General features: G+C 40.0%; 2 protein-coding genes across 6 annotated transcripts; one reads left to right on the top strand and one right to left on the bottom strand.

Annotated features, from left to right (window-relative positions):
* Nucleotides 1-41: 41 nt before the first annotated feature.
* Nucleotides 42-12,922, bottom strand: smc6 (structural maintenance of chromosomes 6). 4 transcript variants are annotated; one of them, XM_031847316.1, is made up of 27 exons: nt 12,830-12,922; nt 11,595-11,725; nt 11,399-11,510; nt 9,727-9,832; nt 9,487-9,623; nt 8,492-8,553; nt 8,103-8,183; nt 7,881-7,982; nt 7,186-7,305; nt 6,989-7,084; nt 6,625-6,771; nt 6,459-6,547; nt 6,197-6,367; nt 5,917-6,095; nt 5,213-5,414; nt 5,006-5,120; nt 4,766-4,926; nt 4,278-4,413; nt 3,987-4,067; nt 3,723-3,893; nt 3,340-3,477; nt 2,961-3,106; nt 2,663-2,788; nt 2,434-2,539; nt 1,847-1,999; nt 1,655-1,752; nt 42-1,026 (listed from the first exon to the last, which is right to left on the bottom strand). In XM_031847316.1, the coding sequence occupies exons 2-27, from the start codon at nt 11,709-11,711 to the stop codon at nt 939-941; spliced, it is 3,240 nt and encodes a 1,079-aa protein (XP_031703176.1). In that variant the 5' UTR covers nt 11,712-11,725; nt 12,830-12,922; the 3' UTR covers nt 42-938. The 4 variants fall into 4 exon arrangements, 3 of the variants coding, with proteins under 3 accessions (XP_031703176.1, XP_031703175.1, XP_031703177.1); XM_031847315.1 differs by having other exon boundaries at nt 1,655-1,999; XR_004212770.1 differs by lacking the exons at nt 42-1,026; nt 1,655-1,752 and having other exon boundaries at nt 1,913-1,999; nt 2,667-2,788.
* A 320-nt stretch (nt 12,923-13,242) lies between these two features.
* On the top strand, nt 13,243-19,935 carry tdrd6b (tudor domain containing 6b). Of its 2 annotated transcripts, none has more exons than XM_031847291.1 (4): nt 13,243-13,282; nt 14,497-19,538; nt 19,660-19,708; nt 19,787-19,935. In XM_031847291.1, exons 2-3 carry the CDS (start codon nt 14,522-14,524, stop codon nt 19,704-19,706), a joined length of 5,064 nt encoding a protein of 1,687 aa, XP_031703151.1. In that variant the 5' UTR covers nt 13,243-13,282; nt 14,497-14,521; the 3' UTR covers nt 19,707-19,708; nt 19,787-19,935. The 2 variants fall into 2 exon arrangements, with proteins under 2 accessions (XP_031703151.1, XP_031703152.1); XM_031847292.1 differs by having other exon boundaries at nt 13,244-13,282; nt 14,538-19,538.
* The last annotated feature ends 379 nt before the right edge of the window (nt 19,936-20,314 follow it).

The following is a 20,314-nucleotide window of genomic DNA, read 5'->3' as shown; positions in this document are numbered from 1 at the left end:
TGAACAGTATATGTATGAAAAGTATAACCGATACAAAGATGTTTGGATAATTCAAAATTTTATTGTAACAATGGCCATGATTTTCACAGCAGTTACAGTAAACAGCTGCTACATGAGTGGTTTTCAGAGAACTGGAGAGTGTACATGTTTATGTCACAGAGCCCAAATATGATCGACTCCAGGAGCAAATTTATTATAAATATTAACACTGACTCCTGAGGTAAGACTACACAAAAATATCATTAAAACATTTAAAAAAAACTTCCACTCATAACTGAAATTAATATGTTATTGAGATGCCCAAAATGATATAATGGATGATACATATTAAGAATAGTAATACAAAGAGTGAGAATCTCGCTAGCGGTCCCTAGAGGCAGTACTGGTCTTCACACCCAAACACACCAAATCTTAAATGTCCTCAGAGTTGGTGGCAGCAGAGCCTTCAGAGTGAAAAAAACAATAAATATCAAATCAATAACACGTTAAAGGCAACACATATTGTAATAACACAATTACTACACTTCATAAAAGGGTCATTCCTGTTATGCAGCAACACTTCTGTCCCCATGAATCACTTCCTCGTGTTTTCTTCAGAATGTGTCTAATATTTATAACATTAAAGACTACGGTATATTTCATCACATAAATACAGAATAATGCACATTAAAACAGCTTTTTTTTTTTAAAACTTAACTGACATTTTTTTGGTACATACAAGGGCTATAATCCATAAAAATATAAAATACTCAAACGTTCTTGAATAGGCTTTTATAGGCTGCATAACAGGAATGACACGACACATTCAAGAATTTATCACAGCAAACAAATTACATTTACAACTCCCGAACACACAAAGCAATACTGAAATATACATCGACCGTGCACATGCACATTCATCCTCATCTCTTTCAATGTTTCTGACACTGGAGCTCAGCTCAAACATCTTCATCCATCGTTTCGCTACGAACTCTTTCAGGATCCTGAAGCTGGTGGATTTTGATGAGGCTGGTTTTGGGCAGATTGCTGAAAGATAACGAACCACGGTTATTATTTCATTAGTCGTCAAACATTATTGACACACAGTGAATAAAGTCTTCGTTAAAGCATAGAGGTACAACAGGAAATGCCCAAGTTCACAGAAGAATATGGCAGCTGCCTGGTGGCACAATGTGATTAAAACATTATTATTTAAATTAAATCATTTTCTATTTAAATGATGCAACTGAATCTATTGGGAAAGAACTAATAAAAAAATGAAATATTTCTATATAAATTTAATAATAATTTATAATGATAAAAAGTTTTAATAGTAAAAAATGGCAGATTATTATTTTTTGTTTTTATGTAGCAAATCAGTTAAAAATGCATTAAAAAATACACAATTTAAAGGCAGAAAATTGGCATCAAAACTTGCTACTTCATAATCAGCTTATCACTTTTATATTTTCCAATTTCTATATAAATGCTGAAAAAATAATCCCTATTATGTATTACAATTTATTCCAAAGAGCCACAATAAAAAAAATCTATAATTGATCTGTTGGCACACTTAAGCATATAAGAAACAAAGTGAAAGTTATGCAAAATGGAAAGGTTCAGTTAATGGAAAGGACAGCATGTAAACCGAGGCAATTATTAAGAGGAGCGCCACCTGGTGGTGAGGGGAGTGATGAAGACGAACTGTCGAAGGTGCTGCCGCTCTGACAGCTCCAGGAGGAGATCCAGAGAGATTCTGCGATTGTGCATATCCTACGAAAGATTTAATCGAAGTGAGTGAAAGCCAAAGGTCGATGCATATTTTTATACAAAAACGTGTGTGTTTCTGATGATTCTGTGCGCTCACCATGTAGACGTCGAACTCATCGAGGCATCTGAAGGGCGATTCGGTGATCTCCCACAGAGAGAGCATGAAGCAAACGGTGGAGAAGGAGCGTTCACCCCCAGACAGCGACCTCATGTCGCTCACACCATCGTCCTCTCTGCCCGGAGGCTTCACCTTTACGTGTGCCAGAACAGGTTTGTGTAGTACTTGTATTGAGTGTTCATTTTTTTCCATAAGTTACAAAAAAGAAGTCGTGCACGTTATAGGTTCCAGCTTTTTGCTCAAGACATTTTGGGGGCACTTATGAGTAGAGACAGGAAATAACGCAAGAGAGGCGAGGGATGATATGTGCACTTGAACCAGGGATGTGCATGGTCACCAGGATTCCCCATCTTACTTTAAACCGTTACCTTCAAGTGTTTTTTTGTCTTTTGTGAGGAACACACTTTTTTTCTTCCATGTGATGTGATTTTATATGTAACTCTACTGCGATTAAAGAGCTCATTAATTCCATTTCCATTATTGAAAAAAACACAACTGTAAAACAAACGCAGGAACAACCTTTCTGAGTAATTTAGAACAACAAAAAAACACAAAAATTGACGTACCGAGATTGAGAGTGTCTCATTGTTGTGATCAAAAACCATAGAGCCACAGCAGTTCATCTTTGTCAGAAAGTTATTGAAGTATAACTTACATCTGACAGAGAGTGACCTTTAGGAGGAGGAGGAGGGAGGAGGAGGAGAAGAAGAAATAATCAGGACTTTCCACTGCCAGTTAAACACTGTAATCATGTATTTCTGGATTGTTTTTCAAACTGAGTAGATCGTTATTTACCTACGCATTGTCTTGTATCTGTTCTGCCTGTCTGACATGATGTTATCGAGTTGATCGATGAACCTCTGCAGACCTCTCACTTGGTTGGTTTTCTCTCTGTAGAGAGTGAGGGCCTCAGCGTACTCCCTAATGAGGGCAGAAAACGACATAGCCTAATTCTTTCTGATTCCAGACTCCAGTGTGCGTATGCAGCGTGTTAAACAAGGCCAGTTAGTGATGGCCAACGGGCAGGTTGGATTGAAGTATAAAGTAGAAGCAGTGGCAGAAGAAATCTCTGGGAAGCTAGAAGGCTCCTCACCTGACCACCTGCTCCTGCTCGCCATGGTTGCTCTCGAACACCTTGATTTTCTTCTTCAGCCGAGTGATTTCGGTGTCGATGCTTCTGGTGCTGCCGGTCACATGCTGCCGCTCGGGGCTGATCTCGGTGGCTTTGGCCACATATTCCTGTCATCACATGTGAGGTCTGGTGACATTCTGAAAACTCTGAATTACTCTGGAGGCAGTAAATCCTCTCTTTGGTTCTAACTGCTTCTAACTAACTGCTAGCTGTTGGTGTAGCTTAAGACTGGACTTCATCTGTAGAACGTACTGTAGCTAAAAAGCCTCCAATACATGCATGAGGTAAAGAAAACAGCTAAATGTAATGCGTTGAACAAATTTAGTGCAGCTCTTGTTACCTGTAACTCTTCTTCTCTTTCAGCGAGGTCAATGTTCATAGCTTGAATGTTGTCATCATGAGCCTTCAGTTTGGTTTCCAAAATCTTAAGGGTTCGATCATGTTTTGCACACTCAGCATCCAGCATCAGCTGCTCATCCTTTGGGTCAACAAACAATAATAGTCAACTACACTATCACCTCTTCTTGAGGACAGTTTGACACACTTAGATCCTCAAGAAGAAAAATAGCGCTGTCAAATAAAAAGCCTCCACAATTCAGATGTATTTAAAATCAGAGGACAGAAGTAACATCAAAACTACAGAAAACAAGTCTGCAGCATCTTTTGATTTCTGTAACTATTTTTAGCCTCTAAACAAAGTGATACAACAAAGATCTACTGCACCTTTAACGCTTCCATGTCGTCAGAAAGCTGATCAATCCGTTCTCTAACAGCAGAGTACTTGGACTCGGTGTCCTCTGCTGCTCTCTGATGCTTGTCGAGCTCCGTCTTCGCCTCATAAACAGTCTGCTTTTCTGCCTCGATCTTCTGTCGGTTCTCCTGGGCGACTTCTTCCTGCAAGATGTATGTTAAGACATTAGATTTACATGTGGAAAGGTTTATGTCTGTTTTGAGAGGGGTCGGTACAAATAAAACCAAAATGATCACCAAGGAGCTGATGTCATCGATGTGCTCCTCGCCAGCAGTCTCCAGCTCAGTTATTGATGCCTTGACTTGATTCACAGAGACCTGCATTGAAAATGTAAAATAAAACAAATTACTTTTAATTGAACCTTCATAAAGGTAGATCAATCACGCACAGCATCTCTATAATCAATCTTTCTCTCACGAAGAGAACAAAAAGAAGCCATGACAACAGCATCTACAGGAGAAGAATGAAAATGTTAAGCCAACAGCAAGACTGTTAAGTTAAACCAGGTTCTGGCGCTCATCACTGACCAGAGTCTTCTTCAGGGTCATGATGGTGTTGTTCAGATTGTTCTCCATGCTGATGATGTCCTCGGTCACAGAGGTCACGTGGAGCTGAAACCTGGACAGCTGAGCCTGGTGATTCTCCAGGTCTGACTCCAACATACTGTGACAGGAAGCATCGATTTTTATCTCACATCACAACTCCAAACAAAATCTCAAACTGACAAATGTAAAGGAGTCAAAAGTAAAATATTTGCCACTGAGATGTGGTGGAATAGAAGTGTAAAGTTGCAAGAAAACTCAAGTAAAGTAGTACAAGTGCAGTACTTGGGTAAATTACATCACTGTCTATTAGTTTTGACAGGATGAAGAACAGCCGTTTACCAGAATCTGTTCTTAAAATCCAGTTCACTGCCAGCAGCTGGTTTCAACTGGTGTTTCACGTTGGACTTTTCCTTCCCTCAAACTATCATTAAATTATTATTAAACTATTATCATTTTTTTTACACAGTTACCTTATTTCAGTCTCGAGATCCCCGCCGAGATACTTGGCCATGCTGAAGTCGGAGGTGTAATAACGGTTTGAAAACACCTGATCTCCCTCAGCAGTGAAGGCTTCACGGCAGTTTTTAGGAGGCCGGCCTTGCTGCATGACCCTCCTCGCTTTGTCTTTTTCCTTTGATTCAACACAAAGGTCACAGGTCAGATACTTTGTGCAACAATCGGCATTAACAGGCATGAGTGCACACACTAACTTTGATAATGAGAATTGACTCTATCGCCCTCATATCAATCAGGCAGTTGATGATGACCGGGCTTGTTGCTGTGATTATGTCCAGCACGGACGGATATTCTGGATGATGTGCTTTCCTACAAAACAGCAGAGAAGGAAAACAAAATGTAAAATGTGTCCAGATAAAAGTCAACAAATCTGAAATGCTGCTGCTGCTGCTGCTGCTGACCGTCCTTGAATGTTGTAAACTTTTTCAGAGAAACGGCTGACGATGAGCTGCGGCCTGTTGCCCTTTGGATAGTAGCTACACATCAGCTCCTGGAGGACCGCCTCGTCCTTGTAGTTGTCACAGCAGAAAGCTTTCATGAAGCTCCGCAGACAGCACTCCACGGCCACGGCCAACATGGGATCCTTCAAACTGATGCATGCCCCTGAGAGCAAACACAGACTGTCAACTACAGTACGTACGATTTAACTGGATTTACTGCTTCACTTGAAATGTAGAAACTGAGAGTGAATCATCTGTATGCCAATTCTTAAAAAGACAGCAGGACAGAATGATACTTTCACAGATAATAAAGCAAATGAATAAAATAAATATTTTATTAGCTGACTTGACAGGAGTTAGATGAGGAGATCGACTGTCAAATCAATATGATTATAAATATTAATATAAATTATTTTAGAGGCGCTGGTAGGCGGATTTTGTTAACAGAGAGCCATGCTAGCTGTTTCCCCCCGTTTCTAGTCTTTATGCTAAGCTAAGCTAAGGGCCTACTGGTTCCTGCATCATATTTAATAGACAGATATGCGAGTGATATTGATTTATTTTTCAACTCTCAGCAAGAAAGGAAATAAACGTATTTTCCGAAATAAATACTATCCAAATAAGTCAAGCCAACAGAACACAGGAAAAAAAAAAAAAAAAGTCACCTATTGGACCAACAGGTCTCTTGAGAAAGCGCCCTGTGGCGTACGCCTCAGCGATGGAACCCAGCAGGTCGGGTACCTGATCTCCAAACCGCTTCAGTTTGTTTGTCCGACTGGCGAGGATCTGATTTTTCCTCCTCAGTTTGGACTCGTACATGACCTGGATGTTTCGTTCCTCCAATCTAATCAACGTGAACAGACCGGGGAATATTTCACTGGACTGCAGATCAACTGGGCTCTCACTCCAATTGTACCACCAAGCAAAAAATATCACGTCTCGTACCTCAGCTTGTCCCGCTCTTCCCTTCCTGTGAAAAGTGCCTGATGTTTGTTCTTGATCTCCTGATTCAGCTTTGAGCCCTTTGTTTCAAGCTCTGCAAGCTGCTCCTTCAGACTGGATATTTTCTTCTGCTGTTTTGTATACTCCGTGTCTACATCGTTGTCAAGGCTTACACTAACATAAAGTGAGAAGGGATAACATTTCAATTAAATGCATGTATTTGTATTAAAGTAAAGATGTCATTTTCACCGTTCTACTCCCCTACCTTGTTTTTGCCTTATTAATTCTTTCCTGAAGAAGGTCTTGCTCCTTCTCTGACTGTTTGAGTTTGTTCAGAGCTCGGAAATAAACAAGCTACGAGGAAAAAAATGATATCACTTGAACCGATATAAATGTTGTACATTTGATATATCGTATTTCCCAATCCATACCTCCTGTTCCTTGTGAGCTTTGCTGACAACCTTCACTTGCTCTTTCAACCTCAGATTGTCTTCAGACAGAGACTCCTGTTCCTGTCTCTTGCTGTCAACCCTGCTTTTGATGCACTGAAGCATCTTCTCTACTTGTGTGACCTCAGACTGTGTGAAAGATAAGAAAAAGAGCAGACGTATCTTTAAAGATGACATTTAAAAATCAATTATGTCCAAGTTGTTAGTTGGTTTTCTTTCAGTGGAGGACATCTGTAAACACGTTAGTGGGTGAGGACAGCTGGTTTATATGGTGGTGACAGTTTGAAGATAGGGTTTTAAAATAGACTTGTATTTATTCAACAGAATGGGAACACTTATGACTCACCTGACAGAGCTGAAGGTTGTCCTGATGTTTGGGATTGTTCGCATCCTTTTCAACGTCCTCTTGTAACTGCTGCACAAGCTGCTCCTTCTCTCTGACCTCAGAGTGATGAGAAAAAGAGACATACAATATAATACAACATATAATAAAAGAAAGATGTAACTCAAATGAATATGTATTACACAGTGATAAACTCTTACCAAACACCATGCCATTGCTTTCTTCAGATTCTCCAAAACCACCTTCATCTCACTGAAGGACGGCCACTTTTCATACCTCTCTTTCTTCTGGAGAAACTCTTGCTTCAGGTCCTTGAGAGACTGAACACAAACATTGTGCGAGATCTTAAAATGATTCGGTTTTCTTTGGGCAAAAAGAATACACTGTACACGTGAAATTATTCATCAACAAACTTATCAGCAGGGAAGCAAACTTCACCTACTATACAACACGTTTCAAAACAGAAGTTACGAAGTGCTTTATGGGAAGAAGAACAAGAGAATTAATATCAAAAAAAGTGTTTAGAAAATGTTTTTGAAGCCTCTCTCTCTGTCTCGGGACTGTTTTTATTTCTATATATTAAGATGATTACTTATGTGTAGATGTGATCAACTTTAAGTTTATCATTTAATTAAAGTGTTCTGCCTACTACTTTTTGAACATCAAATATTTATTTAGTTTATCTAGAATTGTTTACTGCTTATTATATTGGTTATTCTTGTTTTGTATTGTTATTATTTGATACATCTTCAAAATTAATCTATCTAATCTAATGCTTTTTAAACAGGTGCACCTATATGGTATCAGTATCCAGAGAAGAGCACACAAAGCTCCCCTGTGTTAAGCTATAAAAATAAATACAATACAAGTAAATATGAAATCATGAATATAGTACCTCCTCTTGTCTCTCAACCTGCTGTCGTGTAACTGTTTTGGTCTGCTTGATGTGGATGTAATCTCTCTTCATCTGTTCCAGCAGAGTTGCTTTCATGAAGAACTACAAACGGAAAAAAGGTCCAAAACATTCATCTAAACATGTGGAGATGAAAGCTTTATACCATCATGTTAACTATCATTACAGATGTGAAGCTCATAATTAACGATGGCGGTCTTGCACCTTATACTTGTCGGATTCACTCTTTGAATGCAGGAACTGTTTACTCATTTCTTGGTTGAGAATGGACACGGGGTTATCCAACTGGAACACACAAAACAAAAGTGCTGCTGAAGCCTTCGAGGATCATTATTTGGCAGAACATTCAGAAAGCTCAAAAAATAAAATGAGGGGATTTGCTGGAAGATAAAAAAAAAAATGAATCTGAAATTTGTTTGCATATTTGTGGGTTTTCACATTCAAGGGATTCTGTAGTATGGTCAAAATAAACATATTAAGATAAAGTAAAAATAAAAAACAAGCACTGCAAAAGTCAAGACTCGAAAATAAGAAATAGAAATTCACAATAGAAAAATGTATCCGTTTTAAAACGAGCTGAACATTGTTAGTACCTGGATGTTAAAGTGGTCCAAAATGGCGGTCAGCTCCTCCTTCTTGTTTGAGACAAGTTGTCCTGAAATACAAGATAAAAGACAATCAATGTGGTTCAAACCTCTGTTGTCCTAAAGGAGATGAGAAAGTACAATCATGTGTTCATATTTTTATCAATATTATTGTTTACTTTGTATTTTGATGCTTTGCCAACATTGCATTTTTGAAACCTTCATGCCATCAAGATAATTGAATTGAATTGAATGTAAGTTGCACGACACTCAGTGGCACAACATTGTTACTGTCGAGCAGCAACGATCAGTCATCGTCCAAAGATAATCGTTTCAGTCATTTTTCAACGAGTGGTTCCAGCTTCTTAAATGCGATGATTTAATGTGTTTCTTAGTCATTTTATAAAAGTAAACTGAATCTGTTCATCGGCTAAGCTGAAGCTTGAACAGACATTTTTCACTGTTTTTGGATATTTTATATACAAAACTATTTATCAAGAAAATAATCTGCAGATTATTCAAGAATCTAAATTACCGTTAGTTTCAGCTGTGCACATAATAATCTTAAAAAAAAGGAAGTGTGAAGCATGATCACACCTGATACAACCAGCATCTCCCCAACAGAGATCATGCGGTTGGTTAAACACACTTCTCAGGATGAAAACTTCTCCTAAATGGTTCAACTTTTACTTACAAAATAACTCAAGTGACATTTACAACTCATGGGAAACATCAGCCCAAGTGTGAATGTAAATACGTCTTACCTTTAAATTCCCACTTGGACAGATGGCATAAAACAGTGAAACAGTGTAATGCTTATAAAGCACACGCATGCGAGTATATAGAGGAAAATTCCTGACGGAGAGTAACGAATGTATACAGGTTGGAGGGGTGAAGGTCTGATTGAAGTGCTTTGTCGTCACTCCCGTGTGCGTCTGGATTATCTGACATTTAGCGAAGGTTAGATAGAACTTGGACATCATCTGTAACTCAGGAAAAGTCACCTGACTTGTTCTTGAGTCTGCAGGTCCGGCATCCATCACTGGAGATGCGGTGCTCGATGGAGATGCAGTCGCCGTAGACGTCCCGTTTAAAAGCATCTTGTCCTCTGTTTCTCAGCTTTACCGTGATATCTGCAGTGCTAGAGAGCGGATTATACTGTGGTGGTATTCTAGGAGCAATTTACAGTATTTACATCAACATGATAAGGATGCTCTGGAATAACATTATGCAGTCTGACTTACTTCTCACTGGTTTTCACAAAATCCTTCAGAGACATTCCTCTGTTTGTGACGGTGGCCTTTCCACCGAGGCCCACAATCAGAGCAGTCAGGATTGCACTTTTTCCACCTGAGATTTAGATTGGAAACAACAAAGACAAGGGATTGAATCACTGCATAATACTATGAATGGAATCACTTGTCCACTGAAATCCTCAGTGAAGTCGGCTTTGAATAAACAAATTAGGTTAAATGATATATTTCCCTAAATGTCGACGGGTAACTTTGGTATTTTTCAACCTGGATTCTATTCCCCCATGTTTTTGTGTCTAACTAAATAATAGAGAATTGGTCCAGTATTTAGCGAGAACGCTGCAGCCGGCAGATATTAAACAGGCTGTAATGCATTCGCTCGGGGCAACTCCTCACCATCCGTCAATGTACCTCCACTAAAAGTGCTTGTTTTTCACACTGACAGGCTCGGACTGTTATTATAAGTCTCTGACAACACTATAGAAAGGACAACTGTCTTCTTACTTGATCCGGCCTGTTTTTTTTAATTCTCTTTAACCAAGTTTCACTCTGAAGTCTCGCATCACGTCCACATTGTTGAGATCAGCTAAACATTCATCCATGACATTGAACATCTTTTAAATAACACTAAGCTCTGCTTTCTGTGCTTCAAGACAACAAACTCTGACAACACCAGCTCTCCTCTCTCCAACTCTCACTCACGTTTCCGCTGTCGTCTTCTACAGCAAGTCACATGACACAAAGACAAACAGACCGGACGAATCAGAAGGGAAGAAAAATGCTTTATTTCTCTCTAAGGTCCTGTTTATAATGTCGTCAAACATTTATAAATCAATCTGAACCTATCAGTGGCTAAAACAAACACTTTTAGTGGATGCCACCATTGACGGTGAGGAGTTGCCCCAAGTGATTACGTTGCAGGCGTTTAGCGCCTCCAGTCTGCAGCGTTCTCCCTCAATACTGGTACAATTTCACAAAATGTTTTCCCAATCAGTCACTTTGACATCAAGATGAGAAAATAGCATCCAGTACCCTTTAAGCTGCTTTAATTGATTTTTTTAAGTGTAACTTTTCCTCCACAGTTGAGTTTATTTACGCAGAGGCATCTTTAAATATATGTTTATTAAAAAATTAACACAGAAAATACATCCCCAAAAAAGCTCATAAAAACAAAGAAATTGACTAAAAACAATTGATTCAGACACTGATTATTCTAATGATCTACTGAGAGAGGACAGCCCCGATTAGAGCTGAAACGATTAGTTGGTTGAAAACAAATAATAACAATAATGTAATGTCATTTTTTGGGTACCTTTTTATGCTTTTATCAGGTAGTGATGGTACAGAGATGACAGGAAATGAGAGGAAATATTTGTCCTTGTTATGTAAATTGTTTAATAATAATCTATCTCAGCAGTAACTGCTCTACTGTGTCTTGTAGATGATCATCTGAATACAAAACAGTTACAGTTTCAGAACACTCCTCTTTGTTAAAATGAAATTCAGTCCCGTTTTATTAAACCAACATGAATGGATTTGAAGTTTCCTCGACTTAAAGAGAGTACATACTGTGGATCCGTCACCCGGGTGGGTTGGAATGTGTTAACCACATAAGTCAAAGACAACAAGCGGACGACACGACATTTAGAAATCCGGTTCTTACTTCCATTGTTGCCGACGATGAAATTCACATTGGGCCCAAACTGGAACGGACCGAGCCAATGGTGACACATGAAGTTCTTCAGAGTGATGCTCTCAATGAGGCCGATATCTCCCTGGAGACACATGCAGAAAACAACATTTAACCCGTTAAAGAGCTGGTGATAGTACACACAGAGAACGGGGGGGGGGGCACTCACTGTGGAGGAGGGAGCGCCTCTGCTGGGGGAAGGTCTCTGGTGCTTCAGATCAGCCGTCACGCTGCGCCTCTTGACAGCTGACACGTCACTGACCCCTTTGCCTTTCCTCTTACTCATTTTGAAACAAGTCACTGGAAATAGAGTTGACAGGAAGACAACAATGTCAGATATTATTTCTTTACTCTAAAGACAGGTTTCACTTTGACATTACGTTTACATTAGTTTATTGATTCAGTTGTGATTGATTACACATCTTTCCCCCCTACGATTGAGTTATGTGGTGTTGTACATTTACTTAAATTTAATCTTAAGGTACTTGTGGTTTACTTGAGTATTTTTATTTTATGTTACTTACTCCATTGATAGCATTTTGATTTATTGTGCAGCCCGAATGAGCAATTTTGCATCATGAGTACTTGATGCTAATATTTATTACCCTCTTAATTAAGTAAGATTTTGAATGCTGTTTGTTTTTTACACTGTGGTGTTGCTACAAAAAAAAATCGAATTTCTTCTTCCATTTGTTTAAAGTTTGTGTTGTCTTATGTGTTTTGTGTTCAACTAAGGAAAATGATAACAAAAGCCCTGAGGTGTCCATGTTTGGCAATGGATATCCTGAGGATGCAGACTTCAAATACTTGATTTGGTGCCATCTGGCATTAATTATACATCCATCACTGAACAAGCTATTGGTGTTTCTCCTTTTGAAACTATTTTAAGTTTTGTAAAAATGTGACGTCAGACCGACTGCAGGGAACTATTTGAAGATATACTAGTTCATAAAACTGGTTTCAAAGAGAGTGTGACAAACAGAAAAAAGAGATGTGAGCCTTTTGTCTGTAAGCCAGGAAGCAACGCCTGAAACCAGCAGTTTCAACAGCAACAGGTGTTATTGAGCAACACAGCTCTGCAGATAAACATTTACTGCAAGTTGTGTGTTTCTTACATGTTTTCTAACTGATTAATACTGACATGAAGACATTAACCTTATTCAAAGGCTGTAGTGTATGGATACAATATAGCTGCAAATCACTATTCTTCGTCAGTTAAGTTAAGAGATATATATATAATATTTAAAGTGATCTAGTATGCTGTGTTTTCGCACCACTCAGCAGCATTCGCGTTTTTACAACAATAGCCTCGACACCAAAGTACAGCCACGGGACAGCAACAGGTTGATTTAAAATACTTCAGGTAAACTTAAGCTTTAAAAAAAAAAAAAAAACGTCGCCTACCATAGTGTGCGTGCAGCCTGCAAACATAACATGAGAAGACGTTACATCATGTTTTAAGACTTCCTGGTCGGTGTGTTTCTAAACTGAACTGCAGCAGTGACAGTTGAGGGTGTCGCTTCACTTCCAAACACGGAACCGACGGCGCGTCGCGTGATTGGCTGTCCGGAGCCAGCTGTAGCTGTGTTTACATCGATAATGTGAGAACAATCTCACATCTCACATATTTAAATTAATAAATAGGTTCTAGACTATAGATTTGCAGGATTTGGGCGTTTAACACATACAAACACATTTCAACTATTAAACACGGTCTACTTTATATCTTGCATGTATTTTCCGAGGCATTATATATCTCCCATGTAAATATGAAGCCTTTAAAAACACATGTTTTCCCGCCCCCACGTCCTTTCGACACGGAATCCTACTGATGATGAGTCACCTGCAACAAACATGGTGAGACAATCGACTCATGTTTAATAATGTAACAAATTGGCATAAATGACTGTGAGTTAATCTGAGCCGAATTATTGTGATGGAGATGAAGGCCTGTAGCTCACCTTAAAAAGTGACGAGAATCGTGTGCGTGGAGTGTGGGTTATTGTGTTTCATTCATTACTCGTTTTTTGCTCGAAGAGCTGGATTTGCAACTGCACTGAACGATTAGAGCCAATGTTGATTCACAGACACCTGCTGCCTTATTGTTAGGATTATTAAGTGAATTCTGGTGTAAAATAACAGATGCATTCTTACGATTAGAGTGGATTTTAAAACTGACAATTGGAGTTCCTGATTAGTTAAAAGGATTTTAATTTGTTCTACTTTCACAACGGAGTTTAATTTCGCAGAAAAAAATCTGAAATGTTAAGAGTCAAACTGGTTGAAATCGTTAAAAACAAAAGATTTTACTAACTAAATTATTTGCTCACTCATCAGAATACAGCCGCTTTATACTGGCACAACATTTCAAGGATTACTCTACTGAATCAACCAGCAAGTATATTTACCATCATAATCATGGTGCCCAACATAAGCATAATTGCTAATTACTTCACCACCTGCTGTTAAACTGGTATTATTAAAATGCATATTGAATGACTTTTTAAATAATATATCGATGTATCTAAATATTTTATGTCTTGAATTGTTAATACTGCAATTGCTGGTGAAAATGCAGCCTCCAACTCTTACTAATAATGTGGTCATAAAAACTAACCTTTCAAAGCGGTGATGCTGTACATGAGGTGACTGTACATGAGGTGACTGTACATGAGGTGACTGTACATGAGATGACTGTACATGAGGTGACTGTCACTGATCGGAAGCTCAATCGTGCAATTTTTATAAGGCGTCTTTGGCTACCTGTAGAAAATGTTGGCATGTTCAGCAGATGGACAGTGGATGGCACCAAATGCTAATTTATTGAATCTCATACTGTTTGGTTCAGAGCTCTTGATCCAGCCTTAGCTTGTAGTGTTTAGTTTGCAAATAATCTGTCAGTGTTGATGAGGCTCTGCTTGAGGTCACTGTCCCTCTTTGCAGATGCAGGTTTCCTGTGTTTGACTGATGTCCACATGATTCATGAAGTGTTTTGTACAGGATGCATTTGTAGTTTATATGTGATGCGTCCTCAATCTCATTGACACATTTAATTTATTTCTGTTTTGCAGGTGTATTTGACCTCTGAACTTCACAATGTGTTCAATTCCAGGGCTTCCAACGCCTGGATCAGAAGTACCTGTTGTCATCACAAGGGCAAACCTAAACCCCAATTGTGGTCTTGTGGAATTATGGGTTAACATGGATGATGGAAGGAAGCCTGTTTATGAGCAGATGAGAGAGGAAATTCAGATTCCTAAAATAAAGTTTTATGGATCAGAAGGAAAACCAGGAGATCTCTGTCTGGTTTGCATCAGTGACACATGGCACAGAGCTCGGATTGGATCGATTCAAGGTGAAACTTGCAATGTTTTTCTAATTGACCAGGGACAGCCCCATATCACCACACGTGAAGCTTTAGCATGGGGCCAGAGTGACTGTTTTCTCCTTCCTCCTGAAACTGAATCATGCATACTTGCAAATGTCCTCTCCCTTGAGAATAACTGGCCTGAATTAGCCACAAAGTTTTTGGTGTCTCTGCCTGGAAAGAAGTTTATGGGACTGGTTCAGCACGTGCTGATGCCAGACAGGACTATCCTCCTCGACATACCAATTGTTTCCAAGCACATCTGTAACATTGGAGTTACAAAGAAGATGCCAGTAGATGACTTTAAAAGTCTTGTGCAGAGATGTCTTGAGGATGTACACCCAACGCAGGAACAGAATGTTAATTGCCAACTTGAGAAGCATGACCGATACTTTTGCCCAGAACTGTTAACTGATACTTTGGAAATTGTCAACGTGACAGAGGTAACTAATCCATGTAACATTTTTTGCAAACTCCACATTTTTTCCAAGGCAGTGAAGATTTTATCAGAACAGATCCAGCAGCACTATAAAGAGAACTCCGATTTAGTAGAAACACAACCTTTGACCTGCGGGGATCCATGTGCTGCTCGAGGGATAAACGGCAGATGGCATCGCTCGTTGGTAAAAGAAACAATGACTAGCGATGGTGCTATAGAAGTTTTGCATGTGGATGAAGGAAAAATTGAAATTGTCCCAGTTGGAGACATTAGACCTCTGCATGGAAATTTTCTGAGAATGCCAGTTGTCACATATCCCTGTTCTCTCGAAGGTGTAAAATATAACGGCACAGGTTGGACTACAGGCCAGAATGAGTACTTAAAATCACTGCTCCTGAACCAGAAGTTTGTGGCAAAGTTTAACCACCACAATATACCTCAAGATGTCTATCATGTCATTCTCTATGCAGATGATGATTCATGCATAAACAATTGTTTTCAAGAGAAGTCCGGACCTTTTTCATCCTCCGAGACAGAACGAGATACAAATGTCCAGAATGAACCCATTCCCTCATCATTTCTCAGTTCACTTGGAAACCAACGTTGCATAGATTTACAGAACAAAGTCACTGTAAATGTTGATGGTTTTCAAGAAGAAACTTTGCCATGCACAAAGAACCAAGCAGTCAATGATAGGACCGATGGTTTACCCACTTCTGGAGCTGATGATGCTCATATCAAAGAGAGTTCAGATCTTTCAACAGGTTTCCCCTCTGAGGTGCAAAATGCTTGTGATGACGAGGCGTTCACTGTAGGAAGTAGTGTCAATGTAAAAGTATCTTTCATTGAAAGTTCACAGATATTCTGGTGTCAACCAATGAAAAACTGTGACTCTCTTAGACACTTGATGCAGGACCTGCAAAACCACTATGTATCCATCCACCCTCAGCCACTTGTTGAGTCAATCTGTGTCGTTCGTAATCCAGACAATGACATGTGGTATAGAGCAAGGATCATGGCAAGTCACCACTCTCCTGTTGTTGATGTGAGATTTATAGACTATGGCCAAACTCAAACAGTCCCTGTGCGAGATGTGTGCCCCATTGATCCAGCTTTCCTACAGCTGAATGTGCAGGCTTTCCAGTGTTGTTTGTTCAATTGCAAGAATTCCACTAATCCCACTTCCATCACTCGGACTGATAACGCAGAGTTTCAGCAGTATGTGGATTCATGCGCCTCGTCAAACATTGGGTTGAAATGCACTGTGAAGGCTGTAACATCTGATGAAGAAGGTCTGCTGCTCAATGTGGTCCATATTGAAGCACCATCTGACGGTGCATGCAAGCTTCCGACTCAGGAATGTGCACAGGCTCAAGCGCTCCTTCAAATTCCTCCACGGGTCCCATCAGACGTATACAATTACTCCACATACAATATTGAGGTTGATGGAAAAGAAGATGTGTGGATAACCTATTCAGAGAATGTCAATCGATTCTACTGCCAACTGGACAGGAATTTACACTTGTTTTACAAAGTGATGAAAACTGTTAAACAACTAATCAGCCAGCCACCGTGCACAGATCACCCACTTGGACTTGATAGCATTTGCTTTGCTAGGTTCAGTGATAATCAGTGGTACAGAGGTCAAGTGGTAGAAATGTCTCCAAAAATTAAAGTGCACTTTGTGGACTATGGTCATACCCTTTCAGTGAATGAATCTGATATTTGTCCCTTTCCCACGGAAGCAAGTGTTGCCAGGTCTGTTCCTGTGCAGGCTGTTCCACTTGGATTGTTTGAAGTCTCTACAGAAGTGCCACAGAAAGTCAACGAGTGGTTTTCAGAGAGTGCTATTGGCCAAATGTTCACCATTTCAGTGGTAGCAAAAGGGGAGAAAGGGAAGCTCATTGTTGAACTGTTTGCTGGAGCTCTGAATTTAAATGTGAAAGTCAGAGAGATGATATCAAAGATGACACAACAAGAGACAACTGGTCTCATTCAGCAGACTGACCAGCAGCTCTCAAACGGCTCAGAACATGACACTGTGCAAAATGAGGACTGTTTAACGCATGAGCTCATGAATGTATCCGTATTGACAACGATGAAAGATCCCAATAAAGTGCACAATAATGGACCATGTGCGAGAGATGAGCGGAGTTCACAATCCATGACTAATTCCTCTGCACAAAAGTTTGAAAAGAAGACTTTAGATGAAGGAAGAAAACCAACTTTGGATATTATGGACAAAGAAATTGAAGGTGGCCAAGGTGACTCAGTAACACAACTTTCCCCTTCTTCCTGTCCCGAGGGAAATGTGAACATCTGCATGTACAAGTGGCCAAACATTTCTCAAAACGGAATCAAGGAGGTATATGCATCCTGCATTGTTGGACCACATTACTGCTGGTGTCAGTACGCCAACACTGAAGACTTGAACATAGTGTCGAGTCTTGCTCAGGAAGCGGGACAGACACAACAGGACATGATGTTCCCTGAGACTCTTGCTCCTGGCAGTCCATGCCTTGCTCAATTCTCCAGTGACAACAAGTGGTATCGAGCTCAAGTAATTCGCAGAGTTGACGATGCCTTCCGTGTCTTGTTTATCGACTATGGAAATGAGTGTGATGTTAACTTCAAGAATGTGAGATCACTGCCACAGAGTCTGCTGGAGAAGGCTCCTCAGGCCTTTTTGTGCTCTTTGAATGGATTTGATGAGTCCAAGGGCTCCTGGAATGACGAAGTTTACGATGACTTCTACAATCTTCTGGTTGATAAACCACTAAAACTGACAATGTTCAACATGGATGACCATTCAGAGGCTGCAGTTCCCCAGTATGCAGTGGAAATTGAGTGTGACGGAGCAATTGTTAATGCAGCAATGCAGAAATACTGGAAACCAGTTGCCAAAGAGTGTGTTTCAATAGAACACCCTGAAAAAGAAGCTGTCCAAGATATTCAAACTGAGTCCAACATGACACATCCTAATGTTTGCAAAGGAAATGTGAATACTTATATGTACAGGAAGCCAAAATTCTCCAAAAAGGAGGAGGTATATGCTTCTTGTATTGTGCAACCCCATTTCTTCTGGTGTCAGTACGCCAACACGGAGGAGCTCAGCGAAGTGTCAACACTTGCTCAGGAAGCAGGACAGACACAACAGGACAAGATGTTCCCTGAGACTCTCGGTCCTGGCAGTCCATGCCTTGCTCTCTTTTCCAGTGACAAACAGTGGTATCGAGCTCAAGTAATTTCCGGAGTTGATCATGCATTCAGCGTCTTGTTTATCGACTATGGAAATGAGTCTGACATTGACATGAAAAATGTGAGATCGCTGCCTCAAAGTCTGCTGGAGAAGGCTCCTCAGGCCTTTTTGTGCTCTTTGAATGGATTTGATGAGTCCAAGGGCTCCTGGAATGACGAAGTTTATGATGACTTCTATAATCTTCTTGTTGATAAACCACTAAAACTGACAATGTTCAACATGGATGACCATTCAGAGGCTGCAGTTCCCCAGTATGCAGTGGAACTTGAGTGTGACGGAGCGGTTGTTAATGCAGCAATGCAGAAATACTGGAAACCAGTTGCCAAAGACCGTGTTTCAATAGAACACCCTGAAAAAGAAGCTGTCCTCCAAGATATTCAAACTGAGACCAACATGACACATCTTAATGTTTGCAAAGGAAACGTGAATACATGTACGTACAAGAAGCCAAACTTCTCCAAAAACAAAAAAGAGGAGGTGTATGCTTCTTGTATTGTGCAACCCCATTTCTTCTGGTGTCAGTACGCCAACACGGAGGAGCTCAGCGAAGTGTCAACGCTTGCTCAGGAAGCAGGAAAGACGCAACAGGATATGATGTTCCCTGAGACTCTTGGTACTGGCAGTCCATGCCTTGCTCAGTTTTCCAGTGACAAACAGTGGCATCGAGCTCAAGTAATTCGCAGAGTTGACGATGCGTTCTCTGTCTTGTTTATCGACTTTGGAAACGAGGCTGATGTTGACATCAAGAATGTGAGATCACTGCCTCAAGGTCTGCTGGAGAAGGCTCCTCAGGCCTTTTTGTGCTCTTTGAATGGATTTGATGAGTCCAAGGGCTCCTGGAATGACGAAGTTTACGATGACTTCTACAATCTTCTGGTCGATAAACCACTAAAACTGACGGTGTTCAACATGAATGACCATTCAGAGGCTGCGGCTCCTCAGTATGCAGTGGAACTTGAGTGCGAGGGAGCGGTTGTAAATACACTGATGGAGAAATACTGGAAAGGACTGGACACAGATCATGCCTTGGAAGAACGTTTGGGATCAGGTTAGTAGGCTAAACTTAGTGTCACTTTTCAACCTTAGAAAGTTCTTGTTGATAATTGAGATATCTTGTGTTTTTAAAGAATGTCGTATTCACTAGTTTACTTCATGCCTTTCATCTTTAGTGACCCAAGATGAGTGTCAACCTCTGCAAGGGAAATTCAAGTCATGAAGGTGAATTATTGATATTTAGACACAAAAGCAGATTTTATGTTATCAATTTGTGATCTTATCTTGGTGTATATTTTTCAGCTCTGGACCAAGATGAATGCCCATGGGGGAAAACCCAGTTGCGAGAGAACAGCCTTTACTTTCGTGCACTGAAAGTTCATATTTGTCTTGTTAGAAATGTTATTTTACTAACTATATGAAATGAAGCTTGTCCTGTGATGAATTTGCCAATAAACACAGTGCTTGTATGAATATATAAATGAGTGATTCTTTGTTTTTATACATATTTGAAACAGGCCATTTAGTAGGTTGGGTTAGTGCTGCAAAGCTTTTCAAATGGCCAGGGATTAACAGACTTCAGCTCTTCAGCATATATTGAGTCTTTCTATTTGTGTCGACGAAAGTGATCCAATTTGGGTATCCATTATGATACTGGAGCCCCTCCCCAGCCCAAATGGAGACACAAGACACTACAACAGCATACAATAACTCCTGATATTCACCCCCATCAAACATTTCTGGGGGAGCGACTGCACATCAATCTATTCAGTGCGTCATGTATCTAAAATATACAGACCTTGGTTTCATCTACAGCAGGTGGCAGCATTT

This window comes from Anarrhichthys ocellatus, unplaced genomic scaffold (assembly GCF_004355925.1).
Source record: "Anarrhichthys ocellatus isolate YVR2014 unplaced genomic scaffold, GSC_Weel_1.0 scaffold7, whole genome shotgun sequence".
Lineage (NCBI taxonomy): Eukaryota > Metazoa > Chordata > Actinopteri > Perciformes > Anarhichadidae > Anarrhichthys > Anarrhichthys ocellatus.
The sequence above is the reverse complement of the archived record's forward strand: the minus strand, read 5'-3'. Positions and strand labels throughout refer to the sequence as shown.

What these genes read in the sequence shown, in the direction of transcription:
- tdrd6b (XM_031847291.1), top strand. Translation starts at nt 14,522, where the DNA reads ATGTGTTCAATTCCAGGGCTTCCAACGCCTGGATCAGAAGTACCTGTT. An exon ending in GGAAGAACGTTTGGGATCAG is followed by an intron (nt 19,539 to 19,659) that starts GTTAGTAGGCTA and finishes TTTCATCTTTAG; the next exon opens with TGACCCAAGATGAGTGTCAA.
- smc6 (XM_031847315.1), bottom strand. Translation starts at nt 11,711, where the DNA reads ATGAGTAAGAGGAAAGGCAAAGGGGTCAGTGACGTGTCAGCTGTCAAG. An exon ending in AAGCTCACAAGGAACAGGAG is followed by an intron (nt 6,548 to 6,624) that starts GTATGGATTGGG and finishes TTTTCCTCGTAG; the next exon opens with CTTGTTTATTTCCGAGCTCT. An exon ending in AGATACAAGACAATGCGTAG is followed by an intron (nt 2,540 to 2,662) that starts GTAAATAACGAT and finishes CTCCTCCTAAAG; the next exon opens with GTCACTCTCTGTCAGATGTA.